The sequence below is a fragment of the Ranitomeya variabilis genome, chromosome 7 (assembly GCF_051348905.1).
Source record: "Ranitomeya variabilis isolate aRanVar5 chromosome 7, aRanVar5.hap1, whole genome shotgun sequence".
In the NCBI taxonomy this organism is placed as follows: Eukaryota; Metazoa; Chordata; class Amphibia; order Anura; family Dendrobatidae; genus Ranitomeya; species Ranitomeya variabilis.
The window spans coordinates 12,159,283-12,181,036 of record NC_135238.1 but is presented as its reverse complement, the minus strand read 5'-3'; the positions used below and the strand labels follow the sequence as shown (position 1 = coordinate 12,181,036).

At 41.5% G+C, this 21,754-nt stretch overlaps 1 protein-coding gene across 1 annotated transcript; it reads right to left on the bottom strand.

The window, feature by feature from the left end:
• Window positions 1-2,532: 2,532 nt before the first annotated feature.
• On the bottom strand, window positions 2,533-20,040 carry LOC143785329 (uncharacterized). Its single transcript, XM_077274080.1, has 3 exons — window positions 19,908-20,040; window positions 4,159-4,992; window positions 2,533-3,875 (listed from the first exon to the last, which is right to left on the bottom strand). The coding sequence occupies exons 2-3, from the start codon at window positions 4,975-4,977 to the stop codon at window positions 3,057-3,059; spliced, it is 1,638 nt and encodes a 545-aa protein (XP_077130195.1). The 5' UTR covers window positions 4,978-4,992; window positions 19,908-20,040; the 3' UTR covers window positions 2,533-3,056.
• Window positions 20,041-21,754: the final 1,714 nt, after the last annotated feature.

Sequence of the window (21,754 nt, the reverse complement as noted above, 5' to 3'; positions counted from 1 at the left end):
ATTTGTGTACTATACGACTAATAGTTGTCCTGTGGGCAGATTCTCACCACTGAAATGTGGATCTCTGCAACTCCTCCAGAGTGACCATGCGCCTCTTGGCTGCTTCTCTAGTTAGTACTCTCCTTGCTTGGGATGTCAGGTTGGTTGGACGGCCATGGCTTGGTAGGTTTGCAGTAGTGCCATTCTCCATCCATTTCTGGATAATAGATTTAATAGTGCTCGGTGTGATGCTCAGAGCTTGGGCCATTTTTTATAACCTAACACTTCTTTACTTTTCTACAAAACTTTATCCCTGACCTGTCTGGTGGGTTCCTTGGTTTTCATGATGCTCTTTGATTAATTTCCTTAATGTTCTCAAACAAACCTTGAGGCCTTCACAGGACAGTTGTAGTTATACTGAGAAGATATCACACACAGGTGGACTAAAGGTACTAATTACATGACTTCTGAAGGCAATTGGTCACTCAGTATTTCATTTAGGGGGATCAGATTACAGGGGGCTGAAGACAAATGTACCTCACAATTTTCTGATTTATATATTAAGATATTTAGAAAACCATGTATTATTTCCTCTACACTTCACAAATAAGTGCTATTTTGTGTCGGTATATCACACAAAATCCATATAAAATACAGTTAACTTTGTGGGTGCAATATGAAAAATGTGGAAAAGTTCAGATATGAATACGTTTTTAAAACACTATATACGAGCTCTGTAGACTGCTGTGAGGATAGCGAGGATATACATGAGCTCTGCAGGATAACAGAGTATATACAGTGGGGAAAATAAGTATTTGATACATTGCTGATTTTGCAACTTTTCCCACCTACAAAAATGGAGAGGTCTGTAATTTTTATCGTAGGTACACTTCACCTGTGAGAGACAGAATCTAAAAATATAAAGCAGAAAATCAGATTGTGTGATAAAAATGATGATACAATAAACATAATAGGTAATTGAATGAGTGAACCCTCAAGTGAGAGAAAAAATAAAGTGCATAAGTGTCAAGGTAAATAACACAACTCTATACCACATTTAAGGTGCATGGTGCTAAAATGACAATGTGGTAAAAATAAAAAGGGTAATATACCTTTTAGAACCACCAGGTTTTGATAGCGCCCACACCCCGACGCGCATTTCGGAAAGATTCCTTCATCACCCCCTGGGGGTTCACTCCTATTCAATTATCTATTATTTATCTTGTATCATCTTTTTTTTATGGGTATATTTATATATAGAATAATCTAATATATATATTTTTTCATAATATTGGTCTCATATATATTTTTTCATATTACTTATTGGAGGTAACTTAGATGATTTTTCTGGTACCCACACATTTTAATTGAGTTTTTATGTTATCTTTGATTATATCACGTCACCTTTTCCTTTGAGTCCACCATTTGTGATATTGCTTTTTTTTATATATGTAATCAATTTTTTCTTCTTTTTAATGCTAACCATGTATATTTGGTCCTGATACATGCACATTTCTCTATATTGTACCATTATTTGTCATTTTATTGAATAAAGATTTTTTTTTATGGAATATTCCTTGTTTGGATGTTTCATAGCTTTCCATTGTTCTGGGGTATTTCGGCTGGTTCCTTCACCCTGAGTGGTTTCCACTTCTTTTACAGAGCACCGCGGATATTCACTATAGATATATATGATATTAATTTACTTCTTTATAAATGTATAGTACCGTGAGGTGTTACTGCTGTGTTTACTTTATACTAAATGATTACATTATACTTAGACATTTTTCTGCTAATAGTGAATAAATTGCAATAACGAGGCTCATCAGCACTACTTCACAGGGGCCTACCGGGGATTCTCCTGTTCCCCCGTGGGTCAGTCCTAACCTGCTCCAGTTGGTTCTCCCTTCTAAAGTGGACAAAGTCTCCATAAAACCATGGCAGGTTCCAGTGTGTAAGGAAAGGATTTGTCCCTCTCTGACCTTTCCCGGCGTTTGCGCACTGCAGTACTTTGCTCTGCCCTCAACAGGACAGACAAAATACGCCTGCGCCGGAGCGTGAAGACAAGAAGAGGACGTCATCGTAAGAAGATGGGAGGCCCCGGACAGGACCACGACGCCCATCGGACCGGACCGCAGCGGGACCGCCCCTGGGTGAGTATAATCTACTTGGTGCCAAGATGAGGGAAAGAAAAGATAAGATCATCATTGCTATGGAAGAATTTAGAGTTGGGTTGTCGTATTGTTTCTCATGAAAGAGACTAGCCAGAACAGATTGCGATTTGATGGTGCAGCCTCCAACACCATTATTGATTGCTGTTAAGACTGGGGTCACTTGTCCATTAATTATCCTTTTGAAACAAAGCCATTAAACAAAAAAAAACCTGTATGGGAGGGTGGGAGAGTGGAAAACTGCTGCACTTTAAACTGATCTGTTCACCTTGAATTCAGAGATTTAACAAACTAATCCAACCGTAAACAATTTGTTTGGAGCCGACATACCACGCAAAAAAGTCTCAAATGGAGACACAAACCATTTTTTTTTTTTACAACTTTATTTTTATCATAGTAACATCATTATTTCATTGACCTGGAAAGTTATATCATCAGGTAAATTTTATAAAACAGTGAACGCCATAAAAACGCCACAACAGTCAGAATTGTTTTTTTTATCTTCATTTCATCGATGAGATACAAGTAAGTGGTTTTAGTGTAATAATTAATTTTATTTATTTTTTTTGCACAAAAATCAGAAGGCTTTCCTTGACTTTTTGCATAGTTTCTGGTTATAGATTGAATGAAGCAGCTCTTTCTCCCCTCTTCTAGCAGAAATTCTCAGTAAAGTTTAAATGAGGTGAAGATATACAAAGGATTATTGATTTCGGTCTATATCGATGGGAGAGAGTTGAATCCCTTGATAAACAGGTGTTTGATGTCTGTGATGCCAGGTTAACAAGTTTTGATTGATTTAGGGTTGTCTTTTCAATCAACTAAAGTTAAAAAGAAGCTATAAAGACATTGCGCCCCGTACATATAGTGCACGTAGAAGTATAACAATAGATCCACTTTGATCAGCGGCTATTCATCTTTTGGTGTTAGTTTCCCACTGAGGACAATCCCAAATTTGTCTCTGAGTAGAGCTGGAATCTCCTCCTCAGTGACTTCTTGTGTGGTCTTCACACTTCCACCTCCTTTTGTGTACTCCGTACTTATTAGTCGGTGCCCCATGTATGTCAGTTGTCCATGTGGGAGCCGTAGGGAACAAAAGCATTTTTGGACAAAGAATGAACTGGGCGACGTCTGGTAATGTTCACACAGCTCCCGGAAATCCTCAAATGTCCTCTCTTTGAGTGAGAACTTGTAGAGACTCTTCCAGACGTTTTCCTCCTTCCTCTGTAAGTGCCACTCATCTTCATCTACATGTAACCGATAGATACCACAGTCCTGTTCCTCTTCCCAGCCGGCCTCCAGAGGAAATGGTTCCATGATTCCGTCCCCAAAACCAACATCACACAACCATCTCCTTCCCTCAAGGTCCACTGTCATCATCATATGTGAGAGTGGAGGTTCATAAAGACCGGTCACTTCGATCTTCACGCTGCTTGATAATACTCGTGGCTGGTAGCCCAGTTGTTGCAAAACCCACAAGAAAAGACCATTGTTCTCGAAACAGAAGCCTCCACGTTTCCTCAAGACAATCTTCTCATAAATCCAGCCAATGTCCAGAAAGATTTTTTCCCCGCTGTGGATACTGAGGCTTTCAAAGGGAACAGAGAGCACATGTTGGCGATGTATAGTCCGTAATTTAGAAAGTGATGGCGTCTGGGAAACTGCAGCGTAATCTGCAATTCCGATTCTCTGGAGATAGGTGTTCAGGTCCAATTTGGAAGAAGAGTCCTAGAAAAAAATGTAATCGATTAATCAACTGGTTCAGTTTTCCTAAATTAACTCTAGTGTGAAAGATAAAAAGAGAAAATACTAAAACACCCGAACTCTAAAATGTTTTCACTATTATACATTGGGTGTCAATCTCTTTAATATATGTGAAGTACCATTTCTTTATTTAGGCCGATTACTCATTACTGGGAATATGATCAGAAGAAGACCATGCATGGCATGTATTACAAAATTACCGTACTACTGTCATTTTTAGAAACAGGTCAGCAATCATGAACCTTACTGGTTGATGTGTCTTTGGTATTACAATATCTTCATCTTTGATAATCAGTCTTCCACTCAGGACAATCCCAAATTTATCTCTGAGTAGTCCTGGGATCTCCTCATCAGTAAGTTTTCGAGTGGTCTTCACACTTCCACCGCCCTTGGTGTACTCGGTGCTGATAAGTTGCCTTCCTATATACGTCAGTCTTGCTCGTGGGAGTTGTAAGGAACATATGGATTTTTGAACAAATATACAGCTGGGCGACGTCTGCTGAAATTCACACATTTCCCGGAAATCCTCAAATGTTCTCTCCTCCAGGGTGAACTTATAGAGACTTCTCCAGCCGTTCTCTTCCTTTCTCTCCATGTACCACTCATCTCCTTGTACTTGTAAACGATACACACCACTGTCCTGTTCCTCTTCCCACCCGGCCTCCAGTGGAAATGGATCAACAAATGTTTCCCCAAAGCCGACATCACAAAGCCATCTTCTTCCCTCGAGGTTAACTACCATTATCATGTGTTCAAATGGGGGACCAAAAATGCCAATTATTCTGTTTCTCACCTTTGACGACAATACCTGTGTTTGGTAGCCCAGTTGTTGGAGCACCCACAAGAAAAGACCATTGTTCTCATAACAGAAACCTCCTCGCCGTCTAACTACAATTTTGTTGTATATCCATGAAACATCCAAGATAATTTTTTCTCCGATGTGTATGCTGAGACCCTCTATCGGTACAGAGTGTACATGGTGGCGGTGTAATTCTCGTAATGCTGAGAGAGAAGGATGTCCAGAATTTGTCAAACTCACCCTCTGGAAATACGCATTCAGATCCATTGTGTGGCAAGTGTCCTGTAAGATAATATAGCCACACATTTATTACTATTCCAGGCCCAAAAAATATAACTACTATAATACTGCCCCTATGTGCAAGAATATAACTACTATAATACTGCCCCTATGTGCAAGAATATAACTACTATAATACTGCCCCTATGTACAAGAATATAACTACTATAATACTGCTCCTATGTACAACATTATAACCACTATAATACTGCTCCTATGTACAAGAATATAACTACTATAATACTGCCCCTATGTGCAAGAATATAACTACTATAATACTGCTCCTATATACAATATAACTACTATAATACTGCCCCTATGTACAAGAATATAACTAATATAATACTGCCCCCTATGTACAAGAATATAACTACTATAATACTGCCCCTATGTACAAGAATATAACTACTATAATACTGCTCCTATGTACAAGAATATAACTACTGTAATACTGCTCCCTATGTACAAGAATATAACTACTATAATACTGCCCCTATGTACAAGAATATAACTACTATAATACTGCCCCCTATGTACAAGAATATAACTACTATAATACTGCTCCTATGTACAAGAATATAACTAATATAATACTGCCCCTATGTACAAGAATATAACTAATATAATACTGCCCCCTATGTACAAGAATATAACTACTATAATACTGCCCCTATGTACAAGAATATAACTAATATAATACTGCCCCTATGTACAAGAATATAACTAATATAATACTGCCCCCTATGTACAAGAATATAACTACTATAATACTGCCCCTATGTACAAGAATATAACTACTATAATACTGCCCCTATGTACAAGAATATAACTACTATAATACTGCTCCTATGTACAAGAATATAACTACTGTAATACTGCTCCCTATGTACAAGAATATAACTACTATAATACTGCTCCTATGTACAAGAATATATCTACTATAATACTGCCCCTATGTACAAGAATATAACTACCATAATACTGCCCCTATGTACAAGAACGTAACTACTATAATACTGCCCCTATGTACAAGAATATATCTACTATAATACTGCCCCTATGTACAAGAATATAACTACCATAATACTGCCCCTATGTACAAGAACGTAACTACTATAATACTGCCCCTATGTACAAGAATATATCTACTATAATACTGCCCCTATGTACAAGAATATAACTACCATAATACTGCCCCTATGTACAAGAACGTAACTACTATAATACTGCCCCTATGTACAAGAATATATCTACTATAATACTGCCCCTATGTACAAGAATATAACTACCATAATACTGCCCCTATGTACAAGAATGTAACTACTATAATACTGCCCCTATGTACAAGAATATAACTACTATAATACTGCTCCTATGTACAAGAATATAACTACTATAATACTGCCCCTATGTACAAGAATATAACTACTATAATACTTCCCCCTATGTACAAGAATATAACTACTATAATACTGCCCCCTATGCACAAGAATATAACTAATATAATACTGCCCCCTATGTACAAGAATATAACTACTATAATACTGCTCCTATGTACAAGAATATAACTACTATAATACTGCTCCTATGTACAAGAATATAACTGCTATAATGCTGCCTCCTATGTACAAGAATATAACTGCTATAATGCTGCCCCTATGTACAAGAATATAACTACTATAATACTGCCCCTATGTACAAGAATATAACTAATATAATACTGCCCCCTATGTACAAGAATATAACTACTATAATACTGCCCCTATGTACAAGAATATAACTACTATAATACTGCTCCTATGTACAAGAATATAACTACTGTAATACTGCTCCCTATGTACAAGAATATAACTACTATAATACTGCTCCTATGTACAAGAATATATCTACTATAATACTGCCCCTATGTACAAGAATATAACTACCATAATACTGCCCCTATGTACAAGAACGTAACTACTATAATACTGCCCCTATGTACAAGAATATATCTACTATAATACTGCCCCTATGTACAAGAATATAACTACCATAATACTGCCCCTATGTACAAGAATATAACTACTATAATACTGCCCCCTATGTACAAGAATATAACTACTATAATACTGCCCCCTATGTACAAGAATATAACTACTATAATACTGCTCCTATGTACAAGAATATATCTACTATAATACTGCCCCTATGTACAAGAATATAACTACCAAAATACTGCCCCTATGTACAAGAATGTAACTACTATAATACTGCCCCTATGTACAAGAATATAACTACTATAATACTGCTCCTATGTACAAGAATATAACTACTATAATACTGCCCCTATGTACAAGAATATAACTACTATAATACTTCCCCCTATGTACAAGAATATAACTACTATAATACTGCCCCCTATGTACAAGAATATAACTAATATAATACTGCCCCCTATGTACAAGAATATAACTACTATAATACTGCTCCTATGTACAAGAATATAACTACTATAATACTGCTCCTATGTACAAGAATATAACTGCTATAATGCTGCCTCCTATGTACAAGAATATAACTGCTATAATGCTGCCCCCTTTGCACAAGAACATAACTACTGTATTAATGCCCCCTATTTACAAGACTAAAACTACTATAATACTGCTCACTTTGTACAAGAATAAAACTACTATAATCGAGTGCAATCGATCCGCTGTTTGGCAAGTATCCTGTAAGATAATATAGCCACACATGTATTACTTGTCACGAACGACACGGTTAAGTCCAGCGGATGACACAACATATACCAACAACGGGATGGAATGGGGTACTGAAGGCCCTAACCGTAGGGAACCGGGGATGGGGTACCTCCTGAACTCCAACCTGGGCCTGTCTCTAAACTCTCCTAATGCGTTAAGTGGGTCCTTCCCCCCACCGCCATCACATGCCTAGTTCCTGCTTGTCACCTCACTATTCCCTGGCTAGCATACTGGCCAGCAAGGACACTAGCCTCACCACTGCAGATGGTGAACAAAACAGGGAGAGGGACAACAACAAGACAGACAAAAAAAAGGGGAAATAGTACTTAACACTGTCCCTGCTGTAAAGCACCACACAGCTGAGGATGCAGCACCAGGGCCATGAACTTCATAAACACAGTAGATTCACCACTGAAACCAGAGAGCTCCTAACTCCAGGCTTGGCTGTCATAGATTACTCTATCACCGACAGTCAGCTGATGGGTCATATGACTTTTTAAAGGATGGTGGAATTGGTTACCACCCACATCAGCTGACTAGCAACAAAGCAGCTGCCAGCAAGGAAACTAATATTAATCTTTGCTGGCCGGAAAGGAAAAAAGCTACATTTAAACTATAGCGGAACCAGAGCTGCCACGAATCTAAAAATAAATAGTGACAGTAACCCCCTTTCAAAGAAAGGCCTCTGGACCATCAACACCACACTTCACCTCCGTAGTCACCTGATCTTCAAGGTTACGGCAAACACAGCCCAATGGAGATGCCAATAACATAGGCTCCGGAGGTGCAACAAATCTCCAGAGAACTGACATGTGGAATATGTTATGTACCTGCATTACTGGGGGTAACTCCAGCTGGAAAGTCCCTGGGCTGAGAATGGCCGACATCCGATATGGCCCGATCACCCTAGAACTCCAGGTTCCAGATGCGTACTTCCACCTGATGTACTGCCTAATATGTACAAGAATATAACTACTATAAAACTGCCCCTATATACAAATAAATATATAACTGCTATAATACTGTCCACTATGTACAAGAAAAAAACTAAAATAATACTGCCCCTATATACAAAAACATAACTACTATACTACTGCCCCTATGTACAAGAATTTAACTACTATAATGCTGCCCCTATGTGCAATAATATAACTACTATAATACTGCCCCTATGTACAATATAACTAATATAATACTGCTCCAATGTACAAGAATATAACTACTATAATACTGCCCCTATGTACAAGAATATAACTACTATAATACTACTAAGTGCAAGAATATAACTACTATAATACTGCCTCCTATGTACAAGAATATAACTACTATAATACTGCCCCTATGTACAAGAATATAACTAATATAATACTGCTCCAATGTACAAGAATATAACTACTATAATACTGCCCCTATGTACAAGAAAATAACTAATATAATACTGCCCCTATATATAAAAACATAACTACTATACTACTGCCCCTATGTACAAGAATATAACTACTATAATGCTGCCCCTATGTGCAATAATATAACTACTATAATACTGCCCCTATGTACAAGAATATAACTACAATAATACTGCCCCTATGTACAAGAATATAACTACTATAATACTGCCCCTATGTACAAGAATATAACTACGGTACTATAATGCTGTCCCCTATGTACAAGAATATAACTACCGGCCCCCCATGTTATAGCCAGTCAAACCTCCCAACTGCTACACCCAGAAACCCCTCTAACCTTATTAATATTCCATGCATGCCTTCTGTCTCTTTCAATTGTGCCCTTTGGAATTCTCGCTCTGTGTGTAATAAACTCTCCTTCATCCATGACTTCTTCCTTTCTAACTCTCTTAATCTCCTGGCTCTTACTGAAACCTGGATCCAGCAGTCAGACACCACCGCTGCTGCTCTTTCATATGAGAACATGTGGTTGAAAAACCAAAAAAAAAAGGCGACCAAAAACAGTCCATATATATAAAAGTGCAAATGCTTTATTTCATATATAGTGAAAAAGACAGACAGCCAACAGGCAAGGGAATAGCATGCAATAAAAGTATCCATCAAATGACATCGGTAAAAAATGCGAGGTGTGCACACATACAGGAACCCGCTTAATATAGGTAATAGATATAAATCAATCCCACTTCGCAATATTGCGATAGGGGAGTAGGTGCCTGAGAAAATTCAAAACAGCTCACAGGGTAAATAGCGCTCTGAAAAGCAGAGCAACATCACAATTCAATAGACAAAGAAACATACATGGTAACAACCATACCTAAACAGTGAGCGGCACCGGAGTACAGGTTTCTGGAATGTGTGCACACACCCCAACGCACGTTTCGGATCTTTATCCTTCCTCAGGGGGCATGATAATTGGTGTCAAAAGACCGGTTTAAATAGTGAGTAGCGGCGGAAATACGTCTTCCCAAAACCGGAAGTACGTAAGTTACCATGGTGACCATAGTATCTCCCGAAAATACGTAAAAAACAAAGATAATCATACTTATACGTATGCCCAATGCCGCACCGCAAATGAGAAAGCAGCATGGCACAATCATGTATACCATCTGCCATGCAATAATGGATGTAAAAAGCGCCACAAAAGATACAATAGGACGGAGCATGCGCAGACCAAAAGGAGGGTGTCATGGTAACAACCGGCAATACATGTTGGGCGGAAGTGCAAGTCACAACCAACCGGAAGTAAAATGACTATCGCACAAATAACACAATATTCGGAAAATCAAAAAACTGTTTGACTGGACACCGAAGCGTGCACCTCGCACTCCACCACAGGCTAAGAAAATAACACGGGGCCCCGTGTACATCATAGTCGGGTGAGTGACAGGCGGAAGCGCCGATGAGCAGAGGGCAGGGGAGAGATCGAGCATGCGTAAAGAAGCGCGAATCTACAGAAACTGTTGTGAATTTGCTTTTTGCTCCCTCTAGTGGTTACTAGTTTTTTGACTCTGGTTTTTCTGTCATTCCTTTTATCCGCACCTGGGTCGTTAGTTAGGGGTGTTGCTATATAAGCTCCCTGGACCTTCAGTTCAATGCCTGGCAACGTAGTTATCAGAGCTAGTCTGCTGTGCTCTTGTCTACTGATCCTGGTTCCAGTTATATCAGCTAAGTCTGCCTTTTGCTTTTTACTATTTGTTTTGGTTTTGCATTTTTGTCCAGCTTGTTCCTAATCTATATCCTGACCTTTGCTGGAAGCTCTAGGGGGCTGGTGTTCTCCCCCCGGACCGTTAGACGGTTCGGGGGTTCTTGAATTTCCAGTGTGGATTTTGATAGGGTTTTTGTTGACCATATAAGTTACCTTTCTTTATTCTGCTATCAGTAAGCGGGCCTCTCTGTGCTAAACCTGATTCATTTCTGTGTTTGTCATTTCCTCTTACCTCACCGTCATTATTTGTGGGGGGCTTCTATCCAGCTTTGGGGTCCCCTTCTCTGGAGGCAAGAAAGGTCTTTGTTTTCCTCTACTAGGGGTAGCTAGATTCTCCGGCTGGCGCGTGTCATCTAGAATCAACGTAGGAATGATCCCCGGCTACTTCTAGTGTTGGCGTTAGGAGTAGATATATGGTCAACCCAGTTACCACTGCCCTATGAGCTGGATTTTTGTATTCTGCAGACTTCCACGTTCCTCTGAGACCCTCGCCATTGGGGTCATAACAGTTTGCCAGGCCAGTATTAAATGTTTAATGCATTGCAGAAGAGGGATTATAAGAAAGAAGATTCTGAGTTTTTTTTTTCTTCTTCCCCTTTACCTCAGAGTGGCTATGCTTGCTGCAGACATGAATGTCCAGACCTTGATTACAAGTGTGGACCAGCTGGCTACTCGTGTGCAGGGCATACAAGACTATGTTATCAGAAATCCTAGGTCAGAACCTAAAATACCGATTCCTGAACTGTTTTCCGGAGACAGGTTTAAGTTTAGGAATTTCGTGAATAATTGTAAATTGTTTTTGTCCCTGAGACCCTGTTCATCTGGAGATTCTGCTCAGCAAGTAAAAATTGTTATTTCGTTCTTACGGGGCGACCCTCAGGATTGGGCTTTTTCGCTGGCGCCAGGAGATCCGGCATTGGCTGATCTTGATGCGTTTTTTCTGGCGCTCGGTTTACTTTATGAGGAACCCAATCTTGAGATTCAGGCAGAAAAGGCCTTGCTGGCTATGTCTCAGGGGCAGGACGAGGCTGAAGTGTATTGCCAAAAATTTCGGAAATGGTCCGTGCTGACACATTGGAACGAGTGTGCACTGGCCGCTAATTTTAGAAATGGCCTTTCTGAAGCCATTAAGAATGTTATGGTGGGTTTTCCCATTCCCACAGGTCTGAATGATACTATGGCACTGGCGATTCAAATTGACCGGCGGTTGCGGGAGCGCAAAACCGCAAATTCCCTCATGGTGTTGTCTGAACAGACACCTAATTCGGTGCAATGTGATAGAAAAACCGCAAATTCCCTCATGGTGTTGTCTGAACAGACACCTGATTTAATGCAATGTGATAGAATCCTGACTAGAAATGAGCGGAAAATTCATAGACGCCGGAATGGCTTGTGCTACTACTGTGGTGATTCTACACATGTTATCTCAGGATGCTCTAAACGTATAGCTAAGGTTGTTAGTCCTGTCACCGTTGGTAATTTGCAACCTAAATTTATTCTGTCTGTAATTTTGATTTGCTCACTGTCATCTTATCCAGTCATGGCGTTTGTAGATTCAGGTGCTGCCCTGAGTCTCATGGATCTCTCATTTGCTAAGCGCTGTGGTTTTACTCTTGAACCATTAGAAAATCCTATTCCTCTTAGGGGTATTGATGCTACACCATTGGCAGCAAATAAACCGCAGTATTGGACACAGGTTACCATGTGCATGACTCCTGAACACCGCGAGGTGATACGTTTCCTGGTTTTACATAAAATGCATGATTTGGTTGTTTTAGGGCTGCCATGGTTACAGACCCATAATCCAGTCCTGGACTGGAAGGCTATGTCAGTCTCAAGTTGGGGCTGTCGTGGTATTCATGGGGATTCCCTGCCTGTGTCTATTGCTTCTTCTACGCCTTCGGAAGTTCCGGAGTATTTGTCTGATTATCAGGATGTCTTCAGTGAGTCTGAGTCCAGTGCACTGCCTCCTCATAGGGACTGTGACTGTGCTATAGATTTGATCCCAGGCAGTAAGTTTCCTAAGGGAAGACTGTTTAATCTGTCGGTACCTGAACATACCGCTATGCGTTCATATATCAAGGAGTCTCTGGAGAAAGGACATATTCGTCCGTCTTCTTCCCCTCTTGGTGCGGGATTCTTTTTTGTGGCAAAAAAGGACGGATCTTTGAGACCTTGTATTGATTATCGGCTTTTAAATAAGATCACTGTCAAATTTCAGTATCCTTTACCGCTGTTGTCTGACTTGTTTGCCCGGATTAAGGGTGCCAAGTGGTTCACCAAGATAGACCTTCGTGGTGCGTACAACCTTGTGCGCATTAAGCAAGGTGATGAATGGAAAACCGCATTCAATACGCCCGAAGGACATTTTGAGTACTTGGTGATGCCTTTTGGGCTCTCCAATGCGCCTTCAGTTTTTCAGTCCTTTATGCATGACATTTTCCGGAAGTATCTGGATAAATTTTTGATTGTTTATCTGGATGATATTTTGGTTTTTTCTGATAATTGGGATTCGCATGTGGAGCAGGTCAGGTTGGTCTTTAAAATTTTGCGTGAAAATTCTTTGTTTGTCAAGGGCTCAAAGTGTCTCTTTGGTGTACAGAAGGTTCCCTTTTTGGGGTTCATTTTTTCCCCTTCTGCTGTGGAGATGGACCCAGTCAAGGTCCGAGCTATTCTTGATTGGACTCAGCCCTCGTCAGTTAAGAGTCTTCAGAAGTTCTTGGGCTTCGCTAACTTCTACCGTCGTTTTATTGCTAATTTTTCTAGCATTGTGAAACCTTTGACGGATATGACCAAGAAGGGCTCCGATGTAGCTAACTGGGCTCCTGCTGCCGTGGAGGCTTTCCAGGAGTTGAAACGCCGGTTTACTTCGGCGCCTGTTTTGTGCCAGCCTGACGTCTCACTTCCCTTTCAGGTTGAGGTGGATGCTTCGGAGATTGGGGCAGGGGCCGTTTTGTCGCAGAGAGGCCCTGGTTGCTCTGTTATGAAACCTTGTGCCTTTTTCTCTAGGAAGTTTTCGCCTGCCGAGCGAAATTATGATGTGGGCAATCGGGAGTTGTTGGCCATGAAATGGGCATTTGAGGAGTGGCGTCATTGGCTCGAGGGTGCTAAGCATCGTGTGGTGGTCTTGACTGATCACAAAAATCTGATGTATCTCGAGTCTGCTAAACGCCTTAATCCGAGACAGGCCCGCTGGTCATTGTTTTTCTCCCGCTTTGATTTTGTTGTCTCGTATTTACCAGGTTCAAAGAATGTGAAAGCCGATGCTCTTTCTAGGAGCTTTGTGCCTGATGCTCCTGGAGTCGCTGATCCTGTTGGTATTCTTAAAGATGGAGTTATCTTGTCAGCTATTTCTCCGGATCTGCGACGTGTGTTGCAGAGATTTCAGGCTGATAGGCCTGAGTCTTGTCCACCTGACAGACTGTTTGTCCCGGATAAGTGGACCAGCAGAGTCATTTCCGAGGTTCATTCCTCGGTGTTGGCAGGTCACCCGGGAATTTTTGGCACCAGAGATCTGGTGGCCAGGTCCTTTTGGTGGCCTTCCTTGTCAAGGGATGTGCGGTCATTTGTGCAGTCCTGTGGGACTTGTGCTCGAGCTAAGCCTTGCTGTTCTCGTGCCAGCGGTTTGCTCTTGCCCTTGCCTGTCCCGAAGAGACCTTGGACACATATCTCCATGGATTTCATTTCTGATCTTCCGCTATCTCAGGGCATGTCCGTTATCTGGGTGATATGTGATCGCTTCTCCAAGATGGTCCATTTGGTTCCTTTGCCTAAGCTGCCTTCCTCTTCCGATCTGGTTCCTGTGTTTTTCCAGAACGTGGTTCGTTTGCACGGCATCCCTGAGAATATTGTGTCAGACAGAGGATCCCAGTTCGTTTCCAGGTTCTGGCGATCCTTTTGTAGTAGGATGGGCATTGATTTGTCGTTTTCGTCTGCTTTCCATCCTCAGACTAATGGACAGACGGAGCGAACCAATCAGACTTTGGAGGCTTATTTGAGGTGTTTTGTCTCTGCTGATCAGGACGATTGGGTGACATTCTTGCCGTTGGCTGAGTTTGCCCTTAATAATCGGGCTAGTTCCGCCACCTTGGTTTCGCCTTTTTTCTGCAACTCTGGTTTCCATCCTCGCTTTTCTTCGGGTCATGTGGAGCCTTCTGACTGTCCTGGGGTGGATTCTGTGGTGGATAGGTTGCAGCAGATCTGGAATCATGTGGTGGACAACTTGAAGTTGTCACAGGAGAAGGCTCAGCGCTTTGCCAACCGCCGCCGCGGTGTGGGTCCCCGACTACGCGTTGGGGATTTGGTATGGCTTTCTTCCCGCTTTGTTCCTATGAAGGTCTCCTCTCCCAAATTTAAACCTCGTTTTATTGGGCCTTACAAGATATTGGAAATCCTTAATCCTGTATCTTTTCGTCTGGATCTTCCTGTGTCGTTTGCTATTCACAATGTATTTCATAGGTCCTTGTTGCGGCGGTACATTGTGCCTGTAGTTCCTTCTGCTGAGCCTCCTGCTCCGGTGTTGGTTGAGGGCGAGTTGGAGTACGTGGTGGAGAAGATCTTGGATTCTCGCCTCTCCAGGCGGAGGCTTCAGTACCTGGTCAAGTGGAAGGGCTATGGTCAGGAGGATAATTCCTGGGTGGTCGCCTCTGATGTTCATGCGGCCGATTTAGTTCGTGCCTTTCATGCCGCTCATCCTGATCGCCCTGGTGGTCGTGGTGAGGGTTCGGTGACCCCTCACTAAGGGGGGGGTACTGTTGTGAATTTGCTTTTTGCTCCCTCTAGTGGTTACTAGTTTTTTGACTCTGGTTTTTCTGTCATTCCTTTTATCCGCACCTGGGTCGTTAGTTAGGGGTGTTGCTATATAAGCTCCCTGGACCTTCAGTTCAATGCCTGGCAACGTAGTTATCAGAGCTAGTCTGCTGTGCTCTTGTCTACTGATCCTGGTTCCAGTTATATCAGCTAAGTCTGCCTTTTGCTTTTTGCTATTTGTTTTGGTTTTGCATTTTTGTCCAGCTTGTTCCTAATCTATATCCTGACCTTTGCTGGAAGCTCTAGGGGGCTGGTGTTCTCCCCCCGGACCGTTAGACGGTTCGGGGGTTCTTGAATTTCCAGTGTGGATTTTGATAGGGTTTTTGTTGACCATATAAGTTACCTTTCTTTATTCTGCTATCAGTAAGCGGGCCTCTCTGTGCTAAACCTGATTCATTTCTGTGTTTGTCATTTCCTCTTACCTCACCGTCATTATTTGTGGGGGGCTTCTATCCAGCTTTGGGGTCCCCTTCTCTGGAGGCAAGAAAGGTCTTTGTTTTCCTCTACTAGGGGTAGCTAGATTCTCCGGCTGGCGCGTGTCATCTAGAATCAACGTAGGAATGATCCCCGGCTACTTCTAGTGTTGGCGTTAGGAGTAGATATATGGTCAACCCAGTTACCACTGCCCTATGAGCTGGATTTTTGTATTCTGCAGACTTCCACGTTCCTCTGAGACCCTCGCCATTGGGGTCATAACAAGAAACACCATGGTAATTACTGGCAGCAAAGGGGGCAAATTTAGAAACGTAATTGGTCACTCTTAAAGAAATATATATGTACAGGAGTAATACGCATTTAAACGGGGATATTGAACCACACAGGCAAACGAAATGAAAAGACAATAGGTCTATGATTAAATATACACCATGTAATAATGCATATTAGCTAACTAAAACATAATGCATAAGCTATATAATGTAATATAAAAAAACACATTCAGTGCAGGGAAGCTCTCGACAGCAGCGCGTGCATTAGCAGCGCTCTTGCCGAAAGCAGTTTTAACCCTGTGGACGCCGGCGGGGACGTGACAGACATCAGAATGTGAGTACGTACTGTTTTTTTTTACTTTTACAATGGTAACCAGGGTAAATATCGGGTTACTAAGCACGGCCCTGCACTTAGTAACCCGATGTTTACCCTGGTTACTCGGGTGCTGCAGGGGGACTTCGGCATCGTTGAAGACAGTTTCAACGATGCCGAAGTCGTTCCCCTGATCGTTGGTCACTGGAGAGAGCTGTCTGTGTGACAGTTCCCCAGCAACCACACAACGACTTACCAACGATCACGGCCAGGTCGTATCGCTGGTCATGATCGTTGGTAAGTCGTTTAGTGTGACTCCAGCTTTACTGTTGGGGTTCCTCAAGGATCAGTCCTAGGCCCCCTCCTCTTCTCTTTGTATACTGCCCCTATTGGACAAACAATCAGTAGATTTGGTTTCCAGTACCATCTCTATGCGGACGACACCCAATTATACACCTCTTCTCCTGCTTTTACTCCGACCTTCTTAGAAAACACCAGTGATTGTCTTTCCACTGTCTCTAACATCATGTCCTCCCTCTATCTAAAACTGAACCTGTCAAAAACTGAACTCCTCGTGTTCTCTCCCTCTACTAACCTACCTTTGCCTGACATTGCCATCTCCGTGTGCGGTTCCACCATTACTCCAAAGCAACATGCCCACTGCCTTGGGGTCATCCTTGATTCCGAGCTTTCATTTACCCCCCACATCCGATCACTGGCTCGCTCTTCTTATCTGCATCTCAAAAACATTTCTAGAATTCGCCCTTTTCTTACTTTCGACTCTGCAAAAACTCTTACCGTCTCACTTATTCATTCTCGTCTGGACTATTGTAACTCTCTACTAATCGGCCTCCCTCTTACCAAACTCTCCCCGCTCCAATCTGTTCTGAATGCTGCTGCCAGGATAATATTCCTCACCAACCGTTACACCGATGCCTCTACCTTGTGCCAGTCATTACACTGGTTACCCATCCACTCCAGAATCCAGTACAAAACTACTACCCTCATCCACAAAGCACTCCATGGCTCAGCACCACCCTACATCTCCTCCCTGGTCTCAGTCTACCACCCTACCCGTGCCCTCCGCTCCGCTAATGACCCCAGGTTAGCATCCTCAATAATCAGAACCTCCCACTCCCGTCTCCAAGACTTTACACGTGCTGCGCCGATTCTTTGGAATGCACTACCTAGGTTAATACGATTAATCCCCAATCCCCACAGTTTTAAGTGTGCCCTAAAAACTCATTTGTTCAGACTGGCCTACCGCCTCAACGCATTAACCTAACGATCCCTGTGTGGCCCATTAAAAAAAAAACCACATAATCAGGTTCCTCGCATCATGTTCTCATACACTTTATACAGTTAATAGCCTCTGTGTCTGTACTGCTACATACTTAGGCAGTTAACTGGTTCATGCAGCTTTACATGAACACCCGAGCCTTACACTATGGCTGGTCCAAATAACTAAAGCAATTGTTACCATCCACCTCTCGTGTCTCCCCTTTTCCTCATAGTTTGTAAGCTTGCAAGCAGCAGGGCCCTCATTCCTCCTGGTATCTGTTTTGAACTGTGATTTCTGTTATGCTGTAATGTCTATTGTCTGTACCAGTCCCCTATATAATTTGTAAAGCGCTGCGGAATATGTTGGCGCTATATAAATAAAAATTATTATTATTATTACTATAATACTGCTCCTATGTACAAGAATATAACTACTATAATACTGCTCCTATATACAAGAATATAGCTACTATAATACTGCCCCTATGTACAAGAATACAACTACTATAATACTGCTCCTATGTACAAGAATATAACTACTATAATACTGCCCCTATGTGCAAAAATATAGCTACTATAATACTGCCCCTATGTACAAGAATACAACTACTATAATACTGCTTCTATGTACAAGAATATAACTACTATAATACTTCCCCCTATGTACAAGAATATAACTACTATAATACTGCCCCTATGTACAAGAATACACCTACTATAATACTGCTCCTATGTACAAGAATATAACTACTATAATACTGCTCCTATGTACAAGAATACAACTACTATAATACTGCTCCTATGTACAAGAATATAACTACTATAATACTGCTCCTATGTGCAAAAATATAGCTACTAAAATACTGCCCCTATGTACAAGAATACAACTACTATAATACGGCCCCCTATGTACAAGAATATAACTACTATAATACTGCTCCTATATACAAGAATATAACTACTATAATACTGCTCCTATGTACAAGAATATAACTACTATAATACTGCCCCCTATGTACAAGAATATAACTACTATAATACTGCTCCCATATACAAGAATATAACTACTATAATACTGCTCCTATGTACAAGAATATAACTACTATAATACTGGCCGTGTACAAGAATATAACTACTATAATATTGCCTCCTATGTGCAAGAATATAACTACTATAATACTGCTCCTATGTACAAGAATATAACTACTATAATACTGCTCCCATGTACAAGAATATAACTACTATAATACTGCTCCTATGTACAAGAATATAACTACTATAATACTGCTCCTATGTACAAGAATATAACTACTATAATACTGCTCCTATGTACAAGAATATAACTACTATAATACTGCTCCCTATGTACAAGAATATAACTACTATAATACTGCTCCTATATACAAGAATATAACTACTATAATACTGCTCCTATGTACAAGAATATAACTACTATAATACTGCTCCTATGTACAAGAATATAACTACTATAGTACTGCCCCTATGCACAAGAATATTACTACAATACTGCCCCTATGTGCAAGAATATAACAACTATAATATATATGTTACAAGGCAGACCAGTAGATATTATCTTCCATGTGTTATCTTGTGTTCCCAGAATTCCTGGTTAGTCCGGTTTCCTGATCTGTTCCTCTCCTCCCTGCGTTGCATATTTCTAACTTTCAGCTCCATTACAACACAGCGGAGCTGCATTCTACCTGTATATATGGCTCAGTGTGGGATACAAGCTGTATATAAGGCATAGGGTGGGATACAAGCTGCGTCATCGCTGTATATATGCCGGAGGGTGGGATACAAGCTGTATATAAGGCTTAGGGTGGGATACAAGCTGAGCCCCAGCTGCACAGAAGTCCAAATGTGTCCCAGATCACCCACCTTCAAAAGTTCTTGCAGGATGTGGAAGCTTCAGGGTGAAGAGTAGTCCTATAACTTCCACAGATACAGTACAGAGTTCACATTTGCGGACACACGTCAGAGCAGGACGTTTTCTACTGGACGGTTATCGAGCTGTTACGTGATCACTGGTTTCCTGCCAAACCGCCTCTGAACTTCAGATATAATGTAAACAGTCTTCCGGTGTACAAGAGAAATGTGTCTGAGCATGAATAAACTTTGCTCTAAGCATTTTTTAGAACGAGCTCCTTCTCTCCTTCGATGGGTGGATGTACAGTGCTTTGAAATAGTCTTCATACCCTGTGAACTTATCCACATTGTTTCACGTTATACCCACAAACTAAATGTATTTTATTGGGATTTTCTGTGATGACGTTTAGAGTCATTGTCCTGCTGGAAGGTGAACCTACGCCCCAGTCTCAAGTCTTCTGCCGCCTCTAACAGGTTTTCCTCCAGGATTGCCCTCTGGATTTAGCTCCATCTATCTTCCCATCACTCCATACTCCTGTCATTTTTGGATGATGGATTAACCAGTGCTCGGTGAGATGTTCAGAGCTTGGACTGCTTTTTTTTATCACATAACCCTGCTTTACTCTTCTTCACTTTATCCCTGACCTGTCTGGTGGGCTCCTTCGTGTTCATGATGCTGTTTAATCCCTAATGTTGTCACACAAACCTCTGAGGCCTTCACAGAACAGCTGTAGTTATACTGAGAAGAAATCACACCCAGGTGGACGCAATGTACTAATTATGTGACTTCTGGGGGCGATTGTCACTCAGGTTGTTATTAAATTATTTATTATTTATATAGCACCATTGATTCCATGGTGCTGTACATGAGAAGGGGTTACATACAAAATACAGATATACACTCACCGGCCACTTTATTAGGTACACCATGCTAGTAACGGGTTGGACCCCCTTTTGCCTTCAGAACTGCCTCAATTCTTCGTGGCATAGATTCAACAAGGTGCTGGAAGCATTCCTCAGAGATTTTGGTCCATATTGACATGATGGCATCACACAGTTGCCGCAGATTTGTCGGCTGCACATCCCAAAGATGCTTCATACAAGGCAGGATGGATCCATGCTTTCATGTTGTTTACGCCAAATTCTGACCCTACCATCCGAATGTCGCAGCAGAAATCGAGACTCATCAGACCAAGCAACGTTTTTCCAATCTTCTACTGTCCAATTTCGATGAGCTTGTACAAATTGTAGCCTCAGTTTCCTGTTCTTAGCTGAAAGGAGTGGTACCCGGTGTGGTCTTCTGCTGCTGTAGCCCATCTGCCTCAAAGTTCGACGCACTGTGCGTTCAGAGATGCTCTTAGGCCTACCTTGGTTGTAACGGGTGGCGATTTGAGTCACTGTTGCCTTTCTATCAGCTCGAACCAGTCTGCCCATTCTCCTCTGACCTCTGGCATCAACAAGGCATTTCCGCCCACAGAACTGCCGCTCACTGGATTTTTTTTCTTTTTCGGACCATTCTCTGTAAACCCTAGAGATGGTTGTGCGTGAAAATCCCAGTAGATCAGCAGTTTCTGAAATACTCAGACCAGCCCTTCTGGCACCAACAACCATGCCACGTTCAAAGGCACTCAAATCACCTTTCTTCCCCATACTGATGCTCGGTTTGAACTGCAGGAGATTGTCTTGACCATGTCTACATGCCTAAATGCACTGAGTTGCCGCCATGTGATTGGCTGATTAGAAATTAAGTGTTAACAAGAAGTTGGACAGGTGTACCTAATAAAGTGGCCGGTGAGTGTAGTTTACAGTAATCAAACAATGACAGACTGGTACAGAGTAAAGAGGACTGTTGTGATTTT